General features: G+C 40.5%; 1 protein-coding gene across 9 annotated transcripts in view; it reads left to right on the forward strand.

Moving 5' to 3' along the window:
- The window catches only part of LOC135090298 (extracellular signal-regulated kinase 2-like), a 65,983-nt gene that overhangs the window by 27,705 nt on the left and 15,243 nt on the right, over positions 1-23,035 (forward strand). For 3 of the 9 annotated variants that reach the window (XM_063986958.1, XM_063986964.1, XM_063986967.1), the window contains 11 exons: positions 1,360-1,490; positions 4,370-4,539; positions 5,012-5,151; positions 5,317-5,512; positions 6,044-6,561; positions 7,051-7,277; positions 9,522-16,320; positions 18,933-19,018; positions 19,803-19,926; positions 20,493-21,628; positions 22,877-22,982. In XM_063986958.1, the coding sequence (XP_063843028.1) occupies positions 1,360-1,490; positions 4,370-4,539; positions 5,012-5,151; positions 5,317-5,512; positions 6,044-6,561; positions 7,051-7,277; positions 9,522-9,788 (1,649 nt within the window). In that variant the 3' untranslated portion in view covers positions 9,789-16,320; positions 18,933-19,018; positions 19,803-19,926; positions 20,493-21,628; positions 22,877-22,982. Of the gene's footprint in view, positions 1-1,359; positions 1,491-4,369; positions 4,540-5,011; positions 5,152-5,316; positions 5,513-6,043; positions 6,562-7,050; positions 7,278-9,521; positions 16,321-18,932; positions 19,019-19,802; positions 19,927-20,492; positions 21,629-22,876; positions 22,983-23,035 lie in introns of those variants that run through there. The other 6 variants (XM_063986960.1, XM_063986965.1, XM_063986961.1 and 3 more) reach the window with 5 other exon arrangements.

Here is a 23,035-nt window from a genome sequence, read left to right on the forward strand (position 1 = left end):
CATCCCTCCATTTCTTGCTTATTGCAGTGTCATTTCGTCATTGTCGGTTTTATTCTCTCTCTCTCTCTCTCTCTCTCTCTCTCTCTCTCTCTCTCTCTCTCTCTCTCTCTCTCTCTCTCTCTCTCTCTCTCTCTCTCTCTCTCTCTCTTTCTTCCTTCTAACTGTATCACCGCACTAATCTCCTCATCTTCCTCTTCCTCTTCCTCCTCCTCCTCCTCCTCCTCCTTTCTTGGGTAATATTTCAGTTTATCTCTTGTTTTCTTCCTCGCGGCTTCTTTCATCATCTTCTTTTCTTTTTTTTCTTCTTCTTCTTCTTCTTCTTCTTCTTCTTCTTCTTCTTCTTCTTCTTCTTCTTCTTCTTCTTCTTCTACCTCATCCGCGGTCCCTAGCGAAAAAAAAAAAAATATATTACATTATTCCTTGTGATATTTTTCGTTGATCTTCTTATACTTATTATACTTTCATTTTTAATTTTATCTAATGTCCTGCATTGTTTCATTTCTGCTTGTCACGTCACACACACACACACACACACACACACACACACACACACACACACACACACACACACTCACACTCACATCTGTCTGTAACATTTCAGTGACGTGGATGAAAATTACGTAAAATTGCATACATAAATTACAAGAATGAAATATTTACGTTGTTTGTGTTGGGACAGTTTATGTAGACAGGCAGACTTGATAACTCCAAACGAGGAATTTTATCCTTCCACTGAAAAAGAAAAGACGTAGCACATTACACAGGATTATATAAATTACAGTAATGAAATGTTATCTTGCTTTCTTATTTCAGTGATTAGGAAAGTTTATACAGACAGGCAGGCGACACCGTACTTGGTAATACTGAAAAGATAACACGTAGCACATATATTACATAAAATTACGTGCATGAATTACGGAAGTGAAACGTTATCTTGCTTGTGTATTTCAGTGATTGGGAAAGTTTATCTAGACAAGCAGGCGACACCGTACTAGGTAATACTGAAAAGATAACACGTTGCAAACATATGACGTAAAATTACATACAGATTACACAAATAAAACGTTATCTCACTTGTGTATTTCAGTATTTCAGCGAACAAGGCAGGGTTTATGTAGGAGGGGCACCGGCCAACGGCAACAAAAATAAGTAGAAAAGAAAAAAAAGGGGGGGGAGGCCCATTGAGGTGCCAGTCTCCAAACAGAATCAGAAGCGAACATAATATAGCCTTAAAAACACAGTAACTTCCAAAACAGCCTTAGAAAAACATAGAAATACAAACCAGAATCATCAATTCAGCAAACATACTAACTTGACCCTCTCCCTCTCTCTCTCTCTCTCTCCCTCTCCTTTCTTCAGAGACGGACCTGCACAACGTGATCAAGAAAGGCAACGTCCTTGAGGACATCCACAGGCGGTATATCATGTACCAGCTGTTCAGGGCGGCCCGGTACCTCCACTCCGGCTCCGTCATTCATCGAGACCTCAAGGTGTGTGTGTGTGTGTGTGTGTTGTTATTATTATTTTTTATATAAGATATTAGAGGATTGACTTAAGCTTCTAATGTCCACAGTCTTTTTAATGCCAGATTATCGTGATTATGACGTTTTGCTTTAGTTTTATGTTACGCATCCAGAGAGAGAGAGAGAGAGAGAGAGAGAGAGAGAGAGAGAGAGAGAGAGAGAGAGCATTTTCAAGTTTTAGCGGAAATTGTTAATTATCGTACATAAAGTTTCCCAAATAGATTTATAAACAACGCAAAACTGAAAGCCTTGCAATAACTGACATTGAGAGAGAGAGAGAGAGAGAGAGAGAGAGAGAGAGAGAGAGAGAGAGAGAGAGAGAGAGAGAGAGAATTTTCTATAAGCAAGTGGTCTTTCGTAATGTATTTATATATTCATCATTTAGATTATACTGTTGTGCTTGCATATGTATGTATGTGCGCATGTGTATGTATGTGTGTATGTGTGTGTGTGTGTGTGTGTGTGTGTGTGTGTGTGTGTGTATCTGTGTGCGCAGTAGAAGGAAAGTCGACGTCAAGGTAAGAAGGAAATTACTCTAGGAAACCAAACTTGCATCTTACCTTAAATAACACGGTAGCCTTGATGATCGGTGACAAGGTGGGCTGCGGGGGCCAACGTGTGTGTGCGTGTGTGTGTGTGTCATGTAAGAAGAAGGACAGGTGTTTTCTTTTAGGGATTTGATCGGACGTGCAGACCAGCGTACGTGTGTGTGTGTGTGTGTGTGTGTGTGTGTTTGTGTGTGTGTAAAGAGAGAGGTTGGGGCAACGGAAATCTATCAGTAGAGACAAATCAACTTAGCAAACAGGAAAGACCATACGTAAACTCTCTCTCTCTCTCTCTCTCTCTCTCTCTCTCTCTCTCTCTCTCTCTCTCTGTAATCACGTAATATTTTCCTTGGTGGCGCAGTCTTACCTAGTTTTCAAGAGCAGTGAATAACCTTTCCAACATTTCCTTACCGTCTCCTCCCTCCCCTCTGCTCGTTTGTCTTGCAAGGAAGGCTGTTATCTCGAATCCTCCTTACCTTGGGAGACAACAGTGGGAGGACACCAGTTTTATGGATTTTATTTATTTATTTATTTATTTATTTATTTATTTTATTTATTTATTATTTTTTTAATGGAAGTAGTTTTGATTTTTAGGGGACACTCGTTTATTTTGTTATTTATTTTTATTTGTTTGTTTGTTTGTTTGATTTGTTGTTTTTTGTTCATTTGTTGATTTATTTTTGGCTTTTCTTTCGTTCTTGATTTTTTTTTTTTTTAAGAACGGTGAAAGGAAGAAAAATATTTGGTTGGCTTTCTTTATCATTGTGTGTGTTTATTATATTTCACCTTCCTCCTAAGTTATTGGTTTATTTATTTGTTTGTTTATCGATTTTTTTATCTTTCTTTCACTTATTTATCTACTTCAGACCCATGACAGCAAGATAGATAACTGGTTAACTTATTTTCATATTATGTGCATGTATCTTTCTTTTCCTCCTTATTTATTTATTTATTTATCTATTTATTTTTACTATTTATTTATATCTTTTGGAGACAAATTAAATCAAGGAGAATATAACCAGTTAACTCAGGTATTTTTCTTATAGTGCGTGTGTATCTTTCCTCCTCCTCCTCCTCCTCCTCCTCCATCACAATACTGTAATCAAGTAACATGTCCGTCCTTACTTCAAGATCATGTAATTCTCAAGAGCAGTAAATAACTCTGCAAACATTTCTTTCTTCTTATTTCCTTCCTTCCTTCCTTCCCTCCTTCCTTCCTCTCCATGACCAGCTTTCTTTCTCTCTCATACATCAAGTGAGGGTAACATTTCACTAATATTCTCTTCTTTCTTCATTCTTCTTCCTTCTTCTTCTTCTTCTTCTTCTTCTTCTTCTTCTTCTTCTTCTTCTTCTTCTTCTGCTTCTTCTTTTTCTTCCCCTCCACAAATCTTTATTATGTTTCTTTTTTTATTTTTTCTTTCCTTCTTCCTCCTTCCACAGTTTTATCTATCCATCATATTTAATTTTATATCATTCACCCACTAAACTTCGTAATTTTTTTTTATCTTCTTCTCTTTTCTCCCTCTTCTTTCGTTTTTTTATCATTCTTTTCTTTTCTCCCTCTTCTTCCATCTCCTTTACCAACTTTTATGATGTTTCTTTTTAATTCTCTTCCTTGCTTCCTTCCTTCCTTCCTTCCTTCCTTCCTTCCTTCCTTCCTTCCTTCCTTCCTTCCTTCCTTCCTACCTGCCTGTTCCTCACTTTCCTCTACTACCTACCAGACTTTGCAATGTTTTTTTATTCTTCTTTTTCCCTCGCCTTCCTTCCTCTTCCTCTTCCAAAACAGCAAAACTTTTTATTATTTCTTATCATTCTCTTCCTTTCTCCCCCTTCTTCCTTCCCCTCTACCAAACCTAAACACCAATTTTTTTCATCTTATTTTATTACTTCCTTCCTCTCCTCCTTCTTACATTGCCTTCCTTTATGTTATTCTCTTCCTTTCTTCCTTTCTTCCTTCATTCCTTCCTTCCTTCACCAGTCCCAAACACCAAACATATTCTCATTTCATGTCATTCTTTTCCTCTCCTCTCCCACCTCCCTTCTCTTTTACCAGACCCAAACACAAAATCTCTTATTGTTCTTTTATCATTCTCTTACATTCTCTTCCCTTCCTTCCCCCTCTACCAGATCCAAACATCAAACATTTTATTGTCTTTTTTATCATTCTCGTCCCTTCCTTTCCCCTTCACCTTCCTTCCTATCTACCACACCCAAACACCAACCTATTTACCCTTTCTTATCATTTCCTTCCAGTGTTTCCCTCCACCACCACAACCTTCCTAACAGTCCCTCACTCCACAGCCATCCAACTTGCTGGTGGATAGCGACTGCCGAGTGAAGGTGGCGGACTTTGGCCTGGCTCGCTCTGTGGAACCGTGCGCCCATGTGGAGCCTCAGGGGGACCCGACCCTCACCAACTACGTGGCCACCAGATGGTATCGCGCCCCAGAGATACTTCTGAACTCAAAGAGGTGCGATGGGAGAGAGAGTGAAAGAGAGAGAGAGAGAGAGAGAGAGAGAGAGAGAGAGAGAGAGAGAGAGAGAGAGAGAGAGAGATTACTTCAGAATATGCACTTTACAAAATCCATTGCTCAAATAGCCCATTTAACAATTGAGTGAGAGAGAGAGAGAGAGAGAGAGAGAGAGAGAGAGAGAGAGAGAGAGAGAGAGAGAGAGGTTACTTCAAAATATGCACTTTACAAAACCCATTACTCAAATAGCCCATTTAACAAGTGAGAGAGAGAGAGAGAGAGAGAGAGAGAGAGAGAGAGAGAGAGAGAGAGAGAGAGAGAGAGAGAGAAGAGGGAGGGGATATCACATACAGAAATAGATACCTCACAAACTCAATAATTCAAGCATCTCATATGACGTCAGAGAGAGAGAGAGAGAGAGAGAGAGAGAGAGGGGGTGTTTGTTCTTTCCCCTGAGTTACACTGTTTGCAGGTACACGCTGGGGGTGGACATGTGGAGTCTCGGCTGCATCCTTGGGGAGATGTTACTGGGCAAGCCAATGTTCCCTGGGTCCTCCACCATTGACCAGATAGAGAGGATCATGGCAGTCATCCCTCCCCCAAACAGAGACGGTAAGGCAACACGGCACTCATTCCACACACAGTAAAGGCCGCCCACTCATCACAGTCTAAGAAATAACCTCTCTTTCTGCTGTTCTTCCTTCATCCTTCCCCTTTATACATTCCCTCACCAGCTAGTCACTCCCTACAGCCTAAATAGCACCCTTCCTTTCCCAGACCTCCACCAAGTGTCCTCTCAGTATGCCTCCTCGCTGCTCAACAAGCCCCACAGCACCAGGACGCCCAAGACACTGAGGGACCTGCTGGTGGGTGCTCCTCCTGATGCCATTGACCTCCTGGAGAAGCTGATGGTGTTCAACCCTGACAAGCGACTCACAGCTGAACAAGCACTGAGGCATCCCTATGTAGCCAGGTGTGTGTGTGTTGATGGGTGGGGTTGTGGTGTTGAGGATGAGTGTGGTGTGGTGTTAGAATGTTTAGAATGTGGATTGGTGGCAGAGTGTGGTGTTGATAACTGGTTGTGATGAGGTATATAGAGGTCTAGCGTGATAGCATGTCAGAAAGTAGATTTGTAATAGTGTGGCAGTGTGGTGTTGATAGCTGGCTGTAATGAGGTATTAAGGAGATGTGGATGTATGGTGTGGTGTGGTAGGGTGTCAGAATATAGATTTGTAATAGTGTGGCAGAGTGTGGTGTCCATGGCTAGCTGTGATGAGGTATTGGAAGGATATAGATAGCTCAGGTAGGAAGATGTGATGCTGTAGTTAAATGTAAAGAAGTATAAGCATTGTGTTTTCTCTTTTGGAATTTTCGTAAAGATTATATTTTGGTTGCTGGCTTTTATGAACTAGAATAATAACTTGCTGTTTTGTGGCTGATAAACTAACTATTAGTGGCAGGAGGAGGTGCAGGGGACACAGAGTAAAGGTTCACTGGCCCACAGGTTCCACAACGCGGCCAACGAGCCGTGCCTGGCGAGGGCAGTGGTGCCATGCCTGCGGGATGACGTGCAGCTCAGTGTTGACATCTACCGCAACAAGCTGTATGAACTCATCGCCTCACGCAAGACTCGCCTCCGCACCTCCACCAGCGGCGAGCGTCTGGTAGAAAGTGGTGGCACAAGAGGCACAACGCACAGCACCTCCAGCCAGGGCAGGCGGGCAAGCCAGGCGTCCACCCAACCCAGCACAGGCCCGGCAAATGGCAACACCAACAACAACAACAGTAGCAGTCAGTCTGGCCAGCCCATCAAGGTGAAGGTGGTATCCAGGAAGGTGGAGCGGCCAGCAGTGGTCAGGGTGGAGGAAGGCAGCCGACGATCCTCCAAGGACAGTGACAAGTCCTCTGCCAAGTCCAGCAGCAGCTCTAGTCCAGGAAGCAGTGGCCGCCACAAGTCCATATCACCACCGCTGTCCCGCCCCGACCACCACCAGCATGCCCAGCGACCCCATCACCACTCAGGTACTCACTCACTCACTCCTCTCAGCCACACCATCTACACTCATGCACAGAGGAGTTTTAGCTCTCCATTCATCAGTCGTACTCTCACTTCCTCACAAAATCGTCCTATTGTTTTGATCCTTTGACTGTTAATGACTTTGATAGTTGTTTCTTATTTCAGTAACCCCGAACAATTTTACTGGGGAATATAAGACTATGGGCACTGAAACATTTGAGCTGCTTGATCATGCCTTTTGCTGCCAGTGGTATCTTTAGCTATTCTGCTTTAGACATCTCAGTGATTTTTAAGAAGCATCACCAAGCATTCAAGGGATTAAAAGCATATGGCTATCTAGAACATTTCTGCATACAAGATACTGATGTGGTGGTGTTTTCAGAGGCAGTATATGACATTTTTTAATAAGCAGCATCCAGCATTCAGTGGATGAAAAGCACATGCCTATCTAAAACATTTTTACACACAAGATACTGATGTGGTGGTGTTTCCAGAGGCGCACAGCAACCTGGGACAGCGCCATCGTAGCCTGGAGGGGTTCAGCAATGCAGGGATGGGGCCGGTGGCACGGTCCGGTGGTGTGACGGTAACTCTGGCAACGGGTGGGGGAGGCACAAGCTCAGGTGAGAAGCGCGGACCATTCGCTCGCTCTGTGTCTCTCACCTTCCCTGCTGCTAGCGAGGGGTCACCCACCAAGGTTGTCACTAGTTATAACAGACAAGTGAGTACGCTGACACTGTGCACTGCTATACACTGTCATGTTGTGTGTGTGTGTGTGTGTTTGTGTGTGTGTGTGTGCAAGTTGCCAAGTACCAGGTTCATGGCCAGAAGCTCTACCCTTCTGGAGAGTGACCTCAAAGCTCATATAGTATGGCATTTAGGTAAGGATTAGGACATGTGTGAGTACAGGGGTGTGTTATTGTGTGGGTGTGTGTTTGCGTGTGTTTGTCAGTGGAGGAGCATATATATGTGTGTGTGTGTGGAAGAATTCTGTTGTGTGTGTGTTTGTGTGTGTGTTGTGAGATGAAGCTCTCACCTGAACACACTACTTTCAAATGGTAACACAACCTTTTCTTAATGGAGCAGCACTTCACAGGCTTTTGGCTCACATTACAACCATTGCCTTGTCTCCAGCAGTGAGGACAGAACAAAACAATGTGTAGGAATAAAGGTGATGCTGGGAAAGTGAGAGGGACAGTGATAGAATACTGTAGGATGATTATATATAAGAATGAAACACAGAGGTGGAGAAACAGAGATTTGGCCACAGTCACTTTTGCCGGTAACTTGAGTTGTCGTTTGTAATAGAACAAGAATGAATAATGATATTTTTCAAATCCACCACAGAATTTTTAGGCTTCACAAACATTTAAAAGAATTCAGATTATTTAATGTCTTAGATTTGTGTTAATTTGAGACAGAGAGGATAGTGATTATTAGAAAGCCTATGTTTCAGTGGACATTAGTTTAACTGACCCACAGAACTTTTAGACTCTACAAACACTTAGAAAAGGACATTGGTTTAACTGACCCACAGAACTTTTAGACTCTACAAACACTTAGAAAAGGAGTTCATATGTGAGTTCAACAGATATGGTGGATGTTACCAAGAAGTGTGATAACAAGTGATGCTACAAGAGACAGCTTCAGTGGAGGGCAGTTTTAGCTTATCCATCAAACTTTTAGGCTCTACAAACATTTAAATAAGAAGTTCAGATTTGCAGTAGATCAAATGGCAACCTTATTATCATTTTATTAGACTTAAACTATATGAATATTCCAAGTTTTATATATGCCTGTATGGTCCTGTAATATGGTGACTTATCAACAGCCCACCATGACAGTACCTTCCACTTTTGTTATTCTTAATATTTTGGGAATCCCTTTTAAAAGTGGTCATGAAGTATAGAGATGTGAGTCACCTTAATGATGTGCAGGGGAAGGAATGGTGGAGGTCATTACACAGTGTAGTAACAGAGAGATGCAATGGAAGTTAGTTTAGATTAGATTAAGACAAATTTTCTTAATTGCTTGAGTTGCAATGGATCTTAGTTCAGCTTAAGTTCAGACAAATTTTCTTCTTTATTTGCTGTTGCTTCTTAGACAGTATTTTTGTGCCAGGCTCTCGTAAATATTGTTGTAGTTTAAAAAGACAAAATTACCTTCAGTTTTCCCGCTTTCCTTTCCTGCGTCTTCATGCAAACAGCTTTTAAAGTGCTAGGAAGGTTAAGGAAGGATGGCCATACCAGCAAAAGGGTTAGGTACATTGAGCACCATTTGAAATTGTACATGCCACTCTTGCGTCACACTACACCACCACCACCACCACTGTGCACCTCAGTGTGGCACCTCTGCTCTTCACAACACTGGTAACATGAAGTGCTATTATTGCTCTTGGTATTTTGTGTGTGTATTGTATTTTACTTTATGGATGTCATGGCCTTCATTACTCTCATTATTATTTGTTTTATTTGTTCTGTGTGTGTGTGTGTGTGTGTGTGTGTGTGTGTGTGTGTATTGTGTGCGAGTGTATGTTGTAAAAATAAGGTAAGTTGAGTAAAAATTCCTCTCTTTTTATGCTCCAGTGTGATATGTTTCCCTTTAGTGTAATCTGAAGGATGTGATTGGCTGCCTTCCATTGCAGCAATCACCACTAAAGCACCAGCAAGCCTTGAGAGAAAGGAAGAGAGGCAGACACAAAGATAAAATGATCATAGCATGACATAAAAAAAATAGAAGATAACAAATAAACAGTAGTTCACCTTATGACTCAAACCTGGCATGTAATTCCTTCAATACACCAAAAACAAACCCATAAAAAGGAAAGGAAATAAGAGATGTAGAAATGTGGCACTTATTCATTTAACTCACCAAAAATAATAATCAAGATGTAGAAATTAACACAACGTAAAAAAAGAACCACAGTACCCCGTATTAACTCAACATGGCTCTTCACTCCTCACAGACAGCGATACAGAAGACAAGTCCCAATAAAAAGTCTCCCCAGGCAGCGTCCCCAGTGAGCGGGGGGCAGAGAGGGGGAGGCACCATCACCACTAGCATTGGTGTGGGGGGGTACACTCGCTCCCCCACCAAGTACCCCTCCAGCACCAACACCTCCAGCACCCCCTATACCAACAAGGCTGCCTCGCACCCTCTCTTTGCCACCTACTCCCAGCACGCCACAATCTCATCCACAGCCTACAGGGAACTGCGGCAAGGTGTCAAGTGATCAGAGGCGGTGTGAGGTGTCTCTTGTTCCGCTGCCTTATACTCATACTGTCTCCTCATTGTTTCATATATCCATGTCTTGTCTCCCAGTGTCTCATGTTCATCCTCCTCACTTTGCTTTTCCTTGTGCTCAGTTTTGTTTTCTTTCCTTTTAATTTCTTGTTCTTATCCATCTTCTTGTTTCCCAGTGCTGTCTTTTTCTTCTGTTTTGTTTCGTTCTCTTTTCCTTTCTTTTAATTTCTCGTCCTTATCCATCCTCTTGTCTCCCAGTGTTGCATCTTGACCTTCTCACTTTTTTTCTTCTTCTGCTGTTTTGTTTTATGTTTTCTTATCCCTGTCTTCCTCCTCTCTCACACACATTCCTAATCGAGGCATTTTTTTCATTTCATATAGCTCCTTGTAAGTGTCCTAAACACACACACACACACACACACACACACACACACACACACACACACACACACACACACACACAGAAACACAGTTCTAAGATGCACCTGTAATCTTAACTACTAGTATTAGCATTTGTACAGTCAGTTCTCTACTTTATATACTCAAGGAGTGTAAAGGTGCAACTCATAGCAGCCCAGGAGATGCACTTGCCTCCCTCTCTCTCAGGCATCCTCAGCCATCCACTTCTCACCACACATAGCTCAGTGCATTACCTACTTGCAGCTTGATACTGATTATGTCTATACTTGTAAATACTTACTTATGTATACTAGTAGATTTTTGTAATAAGAGAGCTGGTCCACTCACTCCATTCCTCGTTTGTACAATGTTCTTAGTTCTGTAGTGAGAGGATGAAGGGATGATGAAGAAATGATGCAAGGGTTTTTTTTTTCCTGTGCCATAGAAGAAGACATCCACATTAGTGATAATTTATTTCTCAGCTAGTCCACTTGTCAGCACCATTGTAGCATTCATAATTACTATTGTTATTATTATCATTATTATTATCATTTTATTGTTATCATTATTTTTCTATTTTGTAGAGGGTCAAGTTTGTCATTCTGATGCACCATACATTCCATCCCCCCCACCCCACCACACACACACACACACACACACACACACACACACACACACAGTTAGGTGAAGTGGTCAGACGCACATTGCATTACAAGACTCCTTATCAGGGCTTAATTTTAAACACTGTTGCTGGGATACAGGTAGTGAAACACTCCCATGAGGCCTCCAACAGTGTATATTTTTCTAAATACTTACCTGCTACTCTCCATACACAAGTCTGTAGTGTAGTGCAAAGTTGTGATATCATGCATTTCTTATATTGATCTGTCTAGAATTGTGTGCCCCAGTTGTGTATGTGATAGATCTGCCTGTCTCAGTGGCATCACTTGGCACCATCAGGCTCTGTTCACACTGGACAGGTTCAGACATGCATTAACAAGGACAGTGACATAGTATGGAGGGCATTCACACTCCACCACTGAGGAGAATCTGTAGTAATATGTGTACACCCCCCGACACACTGCCTTTGTCTTTACTAATGGTAGTTGTGTCTCTCTCTACAACACTCCGTCACCTGACTCAGCGCTGCCATCCGTCAGCACACAGGGGAAGTGAACACAATCATTGACATTCACTAGTTGATAACTAAACAGTCATATTGCCTCAGTCACCAGAATATTTTTTGTTTACATGTTTCAAATGGTATATTTTCCCTCATGTATTGTTCATCAAATTGTAATGCATTCTGTCAGAGAATGAAACACTTTGCTGCTAAAAATGTTCTTAAGAATCATTATATGTACATTTTGACAGGTATTTCAGGAAAACATGTAAATATGTAACAAGTTATTTTAATAAGTGATGACTGGTGTAGAATGCAATGAGTGGGTTTGTGTGACTTGGTGATCAGAGGCAAGGAATACCAGCCTATCTGCCATCCATCCATCCATCCATCCATCCATCCTGCCATCCATCCATCTGTCCATGAGAGCTAAGAGTTGGGTGTTCCTCATACTCCATTACCTATTTTAATGTTGCCCCCTTCCATGCACACTCAAGAATGTTTCATTGATTCCATTTTTTTTTTGCTGGAAAGACATAATTTTAGCCTCAATACTTCAATGGAAAACAGTCACTGTATGTGTTATTCTCTTGTAAATCTTGACATGTTCATGTGTCAAATTATCAATTTACTATTAGGTATATTTTATCCATAATTTTAAGAGGCATTAAAATTTATCCTCCAGTGTGGCATCTGATAGACATGTGGATCAGGAAAAGACAGTTATTGAGTAGCCTGGTAAGGATTAATAACACAATGCAGTACATTACACATATTATGTGCCTTTGCCAATAGAAGCCTTAACAGACCACATCCCTCCATCAGCCCTGGCCAGGCCTCCTTGCCAGTCACTCTGATAATGTGCAGATTTCATTAGGTTTCCATAGTTGTTACAGGATGAGGAGGCAAGAAGCAGGATGTTGTAATCAAAACAGATATGTCACTGATCTCTTTTTATTATTTTTGTGAAACAGCGCTGCATTATGATGCCATTGTTGTGGTGCCTTAAGTCAATCAGCCTGTTGTCAGCCACAGCAGTGCCATACAATCTCTGTGTTGTGGTGCCTTAATTCAATCAATCAGCGTGTTGTCAGCCACAACAGTGCCATATGACCCCTTTGTTGTGGTGCCTTACGTCAATCAGTGTGTCATTTGTTCCACAGTGTCATGGAGCGTCCCAGCACAGGTACAGCTGCTGCATAACATCCCGTGTATGAGTGCTTAGTTGCTTCACAGAGATGGGATGCTAAGAGATAACTTTATTAATGCAGCACCATCCACCAGCTTCACCAGTTCATAAAAGTTAATGTCAAGAGAATTCAACACATTTTTTAAGTCACTGTATACAAACAAAGGATGATGACCCTCGCCACTTCACAAAAGTTTATATCAAAGGAAGCCACTTGAAGCCTTGGAGAGTAGCTTGTGCTCTCTGCCATTGTGAAGGCACAGCCAGGCACAACTCTCAGGCCTTTCTTCTTATTCCACATTAATGTTTTGTTGGAGTGGAAGTGTGGGAGGAAAACAATGTGTATGTGTGTATCAGTAACTGAGTGATGTTGTGTCAGGAATTAGAATCTCTGTGAAAGGAAGAGGACAAGTCTGGAGTCATTCCATGTTAGTTTTTTCATTTATTTATCTTATATGTTTGTCTTTTTGTACGTGTGAAGGAAACTGGCACAAGGAAATGAAAGAGAAAAGAAGAAAAGCTCACTCACTTGCCATGACCCGTAAAACAAGTATGTTGGCTTATTTAGTCACACAGGTGTCTTGATGTTCCTTTTTATTAAACAGTTCAAGTTGTTGGATGTAGAAAAAAACAGAAACAGGCACAGAGTTCAGAGTTTGCCAGTGAGTTCCAGAGTTTAACAGTTTACAATGGCTTGGTCTTTGTAGCAAGTGATTAAGAGTGGGAAGGAAAGTCATGATATTTGTGTACCAATGGCTTGACACAGTAAACCCTTGATGTAGTCAATATCAGATATAATGAACCCTTTAAGCGTTTGAAACAAGCCTCGCATTTAATGAACTCCAGGTCACCATAAGCTGCTGGAGTTTACCAAGTGTGTACCAGGAAGTGGCTCAAATCTGAAGAGTGCACCTGCTGCATGAGACTGCTACAACCACCTACAGAATTTCAAGGATTATTATTCACAGGTACAGACACAATTAATTATTCCCTTGAAGAATATTGCTTGTACAGCCATTGTGCAATATAACACACCACTCATTTGTATTACCATGCTGAACTGTACTGTATTGCCTAATGACGCCTTATATAGTGACTTGGGTTTGCTGAAAAAAGGTCTCACTGTAAGAACTTTTGAATGTAGCAACCAAACCGTTTGTTATATCGAGGGTTTACTGTGATACAAGAGTCTGTATAGGAAAAGGAGACAAGGGATTTAAAGGAAGGTGTTTTTGACATGCATTTTTGGTCTGGTTTGGTTAGAATGATCAGTCCTGATTTGGTGCATGACAGAAGGTCTTTCATATAGTTCTTAAGGCCCTGCTTGGGGGTGGGAGGGAAGGTAGTACTTAGGTAAGTAGGTAGGTGTGCCATACAACGCTAATGGCTGACTTTTGCACTTTAGCTGTGATATATGAGTGTATGTATGTTTGCATATTATGATTTTCTAATTACTATTATATTATTATTTTTATTATTTTTATTACTACTGCAACTATTACTGTACTACTACTACTACTACTATTACTACTACTACTACTACTACTACTACTACTACTACTACTACCACTACTACTACTACTACTACTACTGTATTTACAATTATTTTTATTTTTGTATTTGTTTCCCTACAGTGTCAGAGTCCAGCATGTAGAGCTCTGAGCAAGAAGTGTTACTTAACATGCAGTGTTTGTGCAATGGTACTGATCTCAAGCTTCTATGCCAATTCCGTTGGTGTGCAGGTCATGTAACATAATAATTTGTTGCGGTATAAGTGAAGTACTACGTAACTTTTGACTCTATTGCCGTGTTCATGCACATTATTGTCTATCCAGTATTTATTCCGATCTCAGAAGAGTTTCCTTGTGTGATCCAAGACATATCCTGAATAAACATAAACAAACTACTGGTATAGATTCATTATCCATCTAGCTTTGGTTGAGGTAGTTCATGCATCTCAATCAACTGCATGGTTCCATCCAATGTCTGATTTCAACAAGGTTTTCCTTAACACAAAGGAAGCATGTGAGTAAATAGAAGTTTGTTATGTAAATTGTTAGATGGTATGTTTGTGGTGGTGGTTAAAATAATATCATGTATGAGAACGCACTTGTCATGTGCCATTGAGGGGAAAGAGACAATGTGAGCTGGACACAGTTGAGTGACCCTGCATGTGGAGAACTTAGACATGAAGCTTATAAGTGAGGAAAGCCAGGTTTGGTCATTAATGCAGAGGCTGTTGATGAGGAAGGAACTTAATAAAAGGAGACAATGGCAAGGGAACAAAAGTGATAGACAAGACCAGTTCCCTCTATAAGTTAGATCCCTTCATTGACAAAAATGGTATCATGAGAGTAGGAGGAAGATTGAGGCTTTCTAATCTGACAGATGAATCCAAACATCCAGTCATCCTCCCCAAAACATCACACATAACCCAGCTGACAATATGCCACCATCACAAAAGGACAAATCATCAAGGCAGGGGCATAACTTTAAATGAAATCAGGTCATGTGGATACTGGATAGTAGGAGGATCATCCCTAGTATCAAGGCACATTTCAGAGCGCATTATCTGTCGTAAAGTTAGGAGTACAACACAGGGACAGAAGATGGCAGACCTGCCTATTGACAGACTAGAACCATCACCTCCTTTTACATACCCAGCAGTAGATTTCTTTGGCCCTTTCTATGTCAAAGAAGGGCGTAAAGAGCTTAAAAGATATGGAGTGCTCTTTACTTGCATGTCATGTAGAGCTGTGCACATAGAGACAGCCAACAGCATGGATACAAGTTCCTTCCTAAGTGCACATCGTCGCTTTGTAGGAAGAAGAGGGCCTGTAAGACAGTTGAGATGTGACCAAGGAACTAAATTTGTAGGAGCCAAATCAGAGTATGCTTTTTATTTTTATGGAAGACTTATGTGAATTGAAATACGCTCAGTTATTTGTACATCAGTGCTTCCCAGACTTCTCCAGCACGTGTTCCCACACATTGGTAAGCCTTCTAAGCACATACTAGTTTACATTGGCGCAGATATATTAAAAAGATTAATCACAAAAGACTAATTAAAAACATATATTCAGTACATGCAGGTAAGCTCTCCTTGACACACAGAGAAAGGCTGGTAATTCTCTGTTGATTATTAGCTACAGTATGAGAGCCTCTGTTATACATCGATATCTCTGTGAAGTATTGTTGTTTTTTTTTTTTTACGTAAAATGGTAAATACTTAATAATGATAAGCTAAGATATAACACAGTATTAAGCCAAGCCTTCAATTCACACAAGCTTTTCAATGATTTCACATTACGCTACACAAGGGACGAGACATTGCAGTGTAAGTCCCGCCAGGACCAGTTTGAATTTGGCGCTTCAATCAGTAACGTCTAGATACTTTGACATTTACAGTTATAATGGCCTGAGATTTATTTTTACACGCTTATAATTCTTTATATTTAATTTTCTATTAGTTTAGTATAATATAAAAGAAGTTGGTGCTTGTTATTGAAAGCTAAAAGTGTTTGGGTGCGTACTGTGCGGAGCAGGCTGGGAGGGACGACATAGTACATAAGACAAGCAAGGCGTTGTGTTCAAAGGGTGATATAAACTGCTGCTTTATTTAATGTGGGACGACACAGCACCATACGTCAGACACCAAGACATTGTGTTCAAAGGGTGCAATAAACTGCTGCTTTATTTAATGTATTTTCGCAAAACAAGACAGTGACAGGGGCCGTGGCTTCCTGCGTGTGCTGGTTCAAGCTTGGTGCCTGCCGGGAGGTGCCTACAGGGCCACCAAGGCTAATATTGGTAAGAAACCCGCCCACCACTTGTCCAGCCAGTTAATTTGCACAGTCTGATATAATAGACGGTAACTGTGATAGTGTTGTTACATGTCACCCACAACAACAACACAGAGCTGTCAGGTCGGTGGTTAACCTTACTGTTTATTTATTGTTAAGCCTCGTATTTCATGTTTTTGCACCTGGTTAGGAATATATTGACGTGACCCAGCATTCCACGGTGCCACAAGCGCTCCAAGCCTCCACCACAAAACTCTTACTAATTAACCATGACAGGAATTATAAAAACGTCAAAAAAAATACACTTAATGTTATCAGCTGAGGTGGAGGCAGCCTTCCCCATTTGTCCGCCAATATCTGCTTCATTTCTCACTTATTGTAAGTCTAACACGTCACTAAGTGGAGCCACATAACTAGGCTTTCATATCCGCTATCTAGATATATCTGCCATTGCCTCATTTAGTTACGATGGAAGAATAACAGGCAAAATAGCGGCCGTTCTCTCCACTGACAAGGGCCGCCATGATGCCTGGCTACCTCTGCCAACCTGCTTCAACCTGTGGGTTCCAATATTTTTTTTATTTTTTTCTTAACTTCTTTATTCTGCTGGTATAGCATGTTTTTTATGGTTTATAAAAATAATTATTTGCTTTAGAAGTATTTTCGTGGCTTGTGTTGAGTTGTGTTCAATTTTGTGTTGCTTGCCGAAAATGCGGGGTGTTTTTTTAGCAGTATTTTGACAAACTTGATTTTTTATTTCACGTTCTAACTACGTCTTTTGTATTTCTAAAAATTGCTTATGATTTTTAAATTGTTTTTTGGTTCCTGTTGAGAGAAATAAGTGGACTTTAAAAATGGTTTATGGTCCTGTTAAAAGTTGTTATTACAACACTTTTTGTGTTATTGTCTCTCTATTTGAGCTTGTAACTAACTTTTCATTGCTTGAAAAAATAGTTTGTATGTTTTAAAGTGTTTTATCTTGTTGTTGAGTCAAAATAGGTGGACTTTTCAGTGGTTTTTAATCGTATTTAGGTTCAACACTTGGTTTTTACACAATTTCGGTTTTATTTGTTTACTTCTTGTTCCAGGTCACTTTTGATTGTGTAAGATGATAGTTCAGATTTTTTAAAAATTTTTACGTTCCTAAAAATTCAAATGTTGTGGACTTTTCAATGATTTAAATGGTGCCGAATATTTCAACACTTTTTCCATATTTCATTTGGATATTTTTTAAATACTACTCAGGCTAGAGCTGTTTTAATATTGTGAATATTATTTTAAGTATTTGTCAAGTCAGAATATATAAGGCATTCCAGCCTAGCTCCATTTTTTCGAGGGGTCAATTTCGAAATGAAATCCGTTACGGTACGTAAAATTGCCGTGACGTCACGGCCGCCATCATGGACCCGGGACCTTGATCGGCTCCGCTGTCTCCTCGGTAATAATTATCGTACTTTGCAGTGTTTTCCTGGTGTTTCCACGTGTTTCTAAACTCAGACGTGTAGATAAGAGTAGAATGAGTAAGAAAATAAGAGAAATAGAGGAGGAAGAGGAAGGGAGAAGGAATAGAGGAGGTGGTAAAACAGAAAAATGATAAGAAAACAATATTTAGCTTAATTTTCCCTGCTGCCCTGTCTGTCTTGGTAGTATTTGTCTTCCCTGACAGTGCTTCCAGTGTATTTGGTGTGTTTAAGAGGTGTTGGAGTGTGTCTGGAGGTGTTTAGGGAGTGTTGCAGTGTGTCTGGAGGTGTTGAAAGGGTGTTGAAGTGTGTGTTTTAGGGATTTGGTGATGTTTGAGTCAATATTTAGCGTTCCTGGTGTGTTTTGGGGTGTCTTAGGCTTGTTTATGAGTGCTTTAAGTGTGCTTTGGATTGTTTTCAATGTTTTGGGATGTTTCAAGTGTATTTTGGGATGTTATGGATGAGTTCGGGTGTGTTTTGTGTGGATACGGGTGCGTTTTGGGTGCGTTTGTGGGTATTTTAGGTCAGTCTGGGTGTGTTTTGGGGTGTTTTAAGTGTGTTTTGGGCCGTTTTCAGTGTTTTGGGATGTTTTAAGTGTGTTCTGGGATGTTGTGGATGAGTTTGAGTGTGTTTTGGGTAGGTACGGTGTGTTTTCGATGCGTTTAAAGTCAATTGGGTGAGTTTTGGAGTATTTTAAGTGTGTTTGGGGATATTTTGGTGCACTTTCGATGTGTTTAAGGTGTTTTTTGTGCGTTTAGGAGTGTTTAAGGTGTTTTAAGGTGTTTTAGTGTGGTTGGAGTTGCTTTTGAGGTGTTTTGGTTATGTTATAGGCATGTTGCAGATAAGTACTGGGTCTTTGAGGGTAGAAGTGGTGTGCTGGAGGTAAAATAAAAGGTTCTGGAGTGTTTAAGGGGGGACTGTGATAGTAGAAGCGTGTCAGGGGTGTTATAGCGTGTGTTGTGATGTATGAAGCTTCTAGATGCACGTGTGTGGGATGTCTGGGTCTGTACGAGGTGTTCTGGTGTTGGAGTCCTAGCAGGGGAAGGTACTGGAGGTTGTAGTGATAGGTAGAGGGTAAAAACAGAGGTACACTTTAGGTTAGGTAAGGTTAAGCGTTCATTGGTGTTGATTCAGTAATACGATCTTTTTTTCTTTTAAGATACAAATGTAGAGGGACGAAATAGGGAAGCAGGAAGACCACCACCACCACCACCATCACCACCAGCAGTGTGGAAGAAAGTTTAGGCAAGCGAAGAAAGTTGGAAAATTAATAATTAAACGCTTGCTGTCTTTTATTATCTTGAGTATAAAATGGTTATATGACAATCTCTCTCTCTCTCTCTCTCTCTCTCTCTCTCTCTCTCTCTCTCTCTCTCTCTCTCTCTCTCTCTCTCTCTCTCTCTCTCTCTCTCTCTCTCTCTCTCTCAGCTTTGTATTAGTTACCCGTTGACAGAAGTGACAGCCGCGTTTTCTCTTGTCAGATGTAAACAAAGCGTTAGTTTCCTTCCAGCTGGTGATAAAACTCTCGCTCTTCCTCACTCTCCCACGTCACGGAAGCAGTGTGTGTGTGTGTGTGTGTGTGTGTGTGTGTGTGTGTGAAGAAGAAAATGTTATATTATATCTACGTGTTTAAAAGTTTCCTTCATTTAAGTCCAAAGAGGCTGGCTGGCTGATGCTAAGGAAGGAAGAAAGGGGTGGTGTTTAGGGGTCTGGGATGGAAAGCGAGTGATGTGTTTTGAAGCCTTCAGGTAAAAAATATTAACAAAGTTTACACAGTGGGAAAATTTTGGTGGTGAGAGAGAAAATGACTAAAATATTACCTCAAATTTAAATCTAACCTAACCTAACCTAGCCAAACCTTACCTAAGCAAGCCTAACCTAGCCAAGCCTTACCTAACCTAACCTAACCTCACCTAACCTAACCTAAAGAAACCTAGCCAAACCTAACATAACCTAGCCTAACCAAACCTAACCTAACCTACATCCTCTTCCCACGGCCCCACTTAACCAAACCTAATGTAACTTTCAGAGCAATGGCAACCCTCCGATCCGGCAAGCAGGTTGGCGGCAGCGATGGCGGTGGCGGCGGCATTGGTGGTGAGGTGGACGGCAGGGACAGAGGGGCAGTACAGGCTGTGGACATCAAGGAGAAGGTGAGCAGGGTGTTGTGTTGGTGTGTGTTGGTGTGTGTTGCTAAGCTGAGATGCAATATTTGTCACTCAACACTCGTGCAACACTGCCTCCATGCACAAGTGTGTCGGGAAAATGATTTAAAGTCGTAAAAATGTTCTTGTTTTACTTTATTTATTTATTTATTTATTTTGTTTTATTTTTTGTATATATAGGAGGGACACTGGTCAAAGGGAACTAAGTACAATAAGAAAAAAATACTGAGAAAAAATAAAAGATAAAAAAGACCTCACTCAACCTAACCTAACCTAACATAAGCTAACTTAACCTAACATAACTTAGCCTAACCTCTTTTAACCTAACTTAACTTAACCTAACCTAACCTAACTTAACTTAACCTAACCTCTTTTAACCTAAACTCTTAACCTAACCTAACCTAACTTAACCTAACCTCACTTAACCTCACTTAACCTAACCTAACGTAACTTAACCTAACCTAACCTAACCTCACTTAACCTAACCTCACTTAACCTAACATAACCTAACCTCACTTAACCTAACGTAACCTAACCTAACCTAACACCCACAGAGGAACACACGGACAAGCAAGGTGTTATTCGGCAGTCTGATCCTGGACCTGCTCGGCTTGAAGGTGGTGCTGCCCGTGTCTCCTGCTCTCCTCGACTGTTACTCCAAGCACAACACCAGCGGCTTGTATTCCTCTCAGCTCTCCTGTGTGACTTATTACCAGCATATCATCGGTTTCGCTGCGAGGTTCCATTCTGTCTTGTTTGGTAATTAAGTGGGTTTGTTGTGTTTTGTATTGGTTTATATATTTTTAGCTTGTTTTTATTATTATTTTTTCAATTTTTTTATCCTATTATCTATTTATTTATTTTTTGTTTGTTTGTTTGTTTACAGGGTGTGTGTGTGTGTTTGTTTGTGTTCCTGCTGTTCAATATTGCAGCTTGTTTTCTTTATTATTGTTATTTTGTGTTTTATTCTATTTCAGTGTTCTGAGGGAGTCTTCAGGTGTTTTTGGGGTGTTTTGGGGTGTTTTTGGTGTGTTGTGAAGTGTTTTGATGTGTTTTGGGGTGGTTAAGGGGTGTTTTGAAGTGTTTTGTGGTGTTGTGGAGGTGTTTTGGGATTTTTGGTGTGTTTTAAAGTGTTTTGGGATGTTTTTGGAATGTTTTGATGTGTTTTGAGATGTTTAGGAGTATTTTTGGAGTATTTTGGTATGTTTTTGGAGTGTTTTGAAGGTGTTTTGGTGTGTTTTTGGAGTGTTTTGGGGTATTTTGGGATGTTTTGGTGTGTTTTGGGTTATTTTGAGAGTGTTTTGGTGTGTTTTTGGAGTGTTTCTGGGTGTTTTGGAGTATTTTGAGGGTGTTTAAAGGTGTTGTGGTAGTTTAAAATATATTGTTAGTTTACTTTTTTTAACTTTTTATTTTCTTATGCATTATTTTATTTCTTATTTATATTGTGGTGTGTTGTTGGTGTGTCCTAACCTAACCTAACCAGCCTACCCTCTCCTAACCTCCCCTCAACCCACAGGCACTGATTGGCGTGACATTCAGCATAGGCTTCACCGTCGGGCACACTGTGGGGGCTGCGTTCTCCCGCTGGGGAAGTACTGGGTGGTTCGCGGCCTCGGGTGTCTACGCACGCACTCTCACTGTGGCTAACATAATATTCTTTGCTGTCTTCTTCCAGGAATCGCTGCCTGAGGTGTGTGTGTGTGTGTGTGTGTCATTTTTTTTTTTTTTTATTATGTATATTTTTTTTGTTTTTGTATAATTTTTGCTTATTTTTTTTTTTCCTTTCATTTTTTCTTTCTTTGCTTATTTTGTAATTTGTTTGTATTTCCCTGTGTCTCTGAATGTTGTTAAAGAGAGGTGCATTGTGAGTAAAGCATCATTTTCTCTTTCCTTTCCTCATTTCTTTACTTTTCCCTCTTATTCCTTCCTTTCTGTCATCATTACAAACCCTTTCTATTCATTACAAACCCTTTCTCTCATTTTCCTTACCATAAACCATCAAAACATCTTAACAATCTCATTTAAATCACTTTTCTTTTCATTATCATCTGTTTGTTTACATTCTCTTGCTTTCTTTCACTTATTAATTCATTACACTCCTGTTTGTGTGTTTAGGAATGTTTTGAGATATTTTGGGGTGTTTTGGAGGTGTTTTGGGGTGTTTTTTCAAGTGTTTTGAGGTAAATTGTCTGTTTTTGGGTATATTTGTCTGTTTTTGTCAGTTTTTTGGGTATTATTGGGGTTTTGGAGGTGTTTTGGGGGTGTTTTTGCAAGTGTTTTGAGGTAAATTGTCTTTTTTGGGTATTTTTTGGGTTTTGGAGATGTTTTGGGGGTGTTTTTGCAAGTGTTTTGAGGTAAATTGTCTTTTTTGGGTATTATTGGGGTTTTGGAGGTGTTTTTTCAAGTGTTTTGAGGTAAATTGTCTTTTTGGGTATTATTGGGGTTTTGGAGGTGTTTTGGGGGTGTTTTTTCAAGTGTTTTGAGGTAAATTGTCTGTTTTTGGGTGTTTAATGGTGTTTTGGGAGTGTTTTGCAAGTTTTTGAGGTAAATAGTGTGTTTTGGGGTGTTTAATGGTGTTTTGAGAGTGTTTTGCAAGTGTTTTGAGGTAAATAGTGTGTTTTGGGGTGTTTAATTTTGTTTTGGGAGTGTTTTGCAAGTGTTTTGAGGTAAATAGTTTGTTTTGGGGTGTTTAATGGTGTCTTGGTGGTGTTTCAGGGTTATATAGGGGTGTTTGGGGGTGATCTAGGGTAAGTAGTGTTATCAAGGCTGTAGTGGAAGTTACTGTGGGTTTTCAAAGGGTGTTTCCATGGTGATTCACTTGTATTTTATCCCTTGTACAGTAAAACTCCCTTTCCCTGAGTTGGCAACACTGTTTGTTTACGTTCGCTGTTGTCTCTTCGTGTGTGAGTCAGATTTGTGTCTTGTTCTTCCACCGCAGGGCAGAAGGAGGAGGGACATCGGTGCCAGTTTGACCGAGGCTTGGGAGGTGATCAATCCTAGGGCTCTGTTCTCCGTCAGCTGTGTCAAGGGCCTGGGCAGAGAAGGTGTGTGTGTGTGTGTGTTTGTATGTTCAGTATTGTGTATTTGTTTGTGTTTG

Source organism: Scylla paramamosain, chromosome 34 (assembly GCF_035594125.1).
Source record: "Scylla paramamosain isolate STU-SP2022 chromosome 34, ASM3559412v1, whole genome shotgun sequence".
Classification (NCBI taxonomy): domain Eukaryota; kingdom Metazoa; phylum Arthropoda; class Malacostraca; order Decapoda; family Portunidae; genus Scylla; species Scylla paramamosain.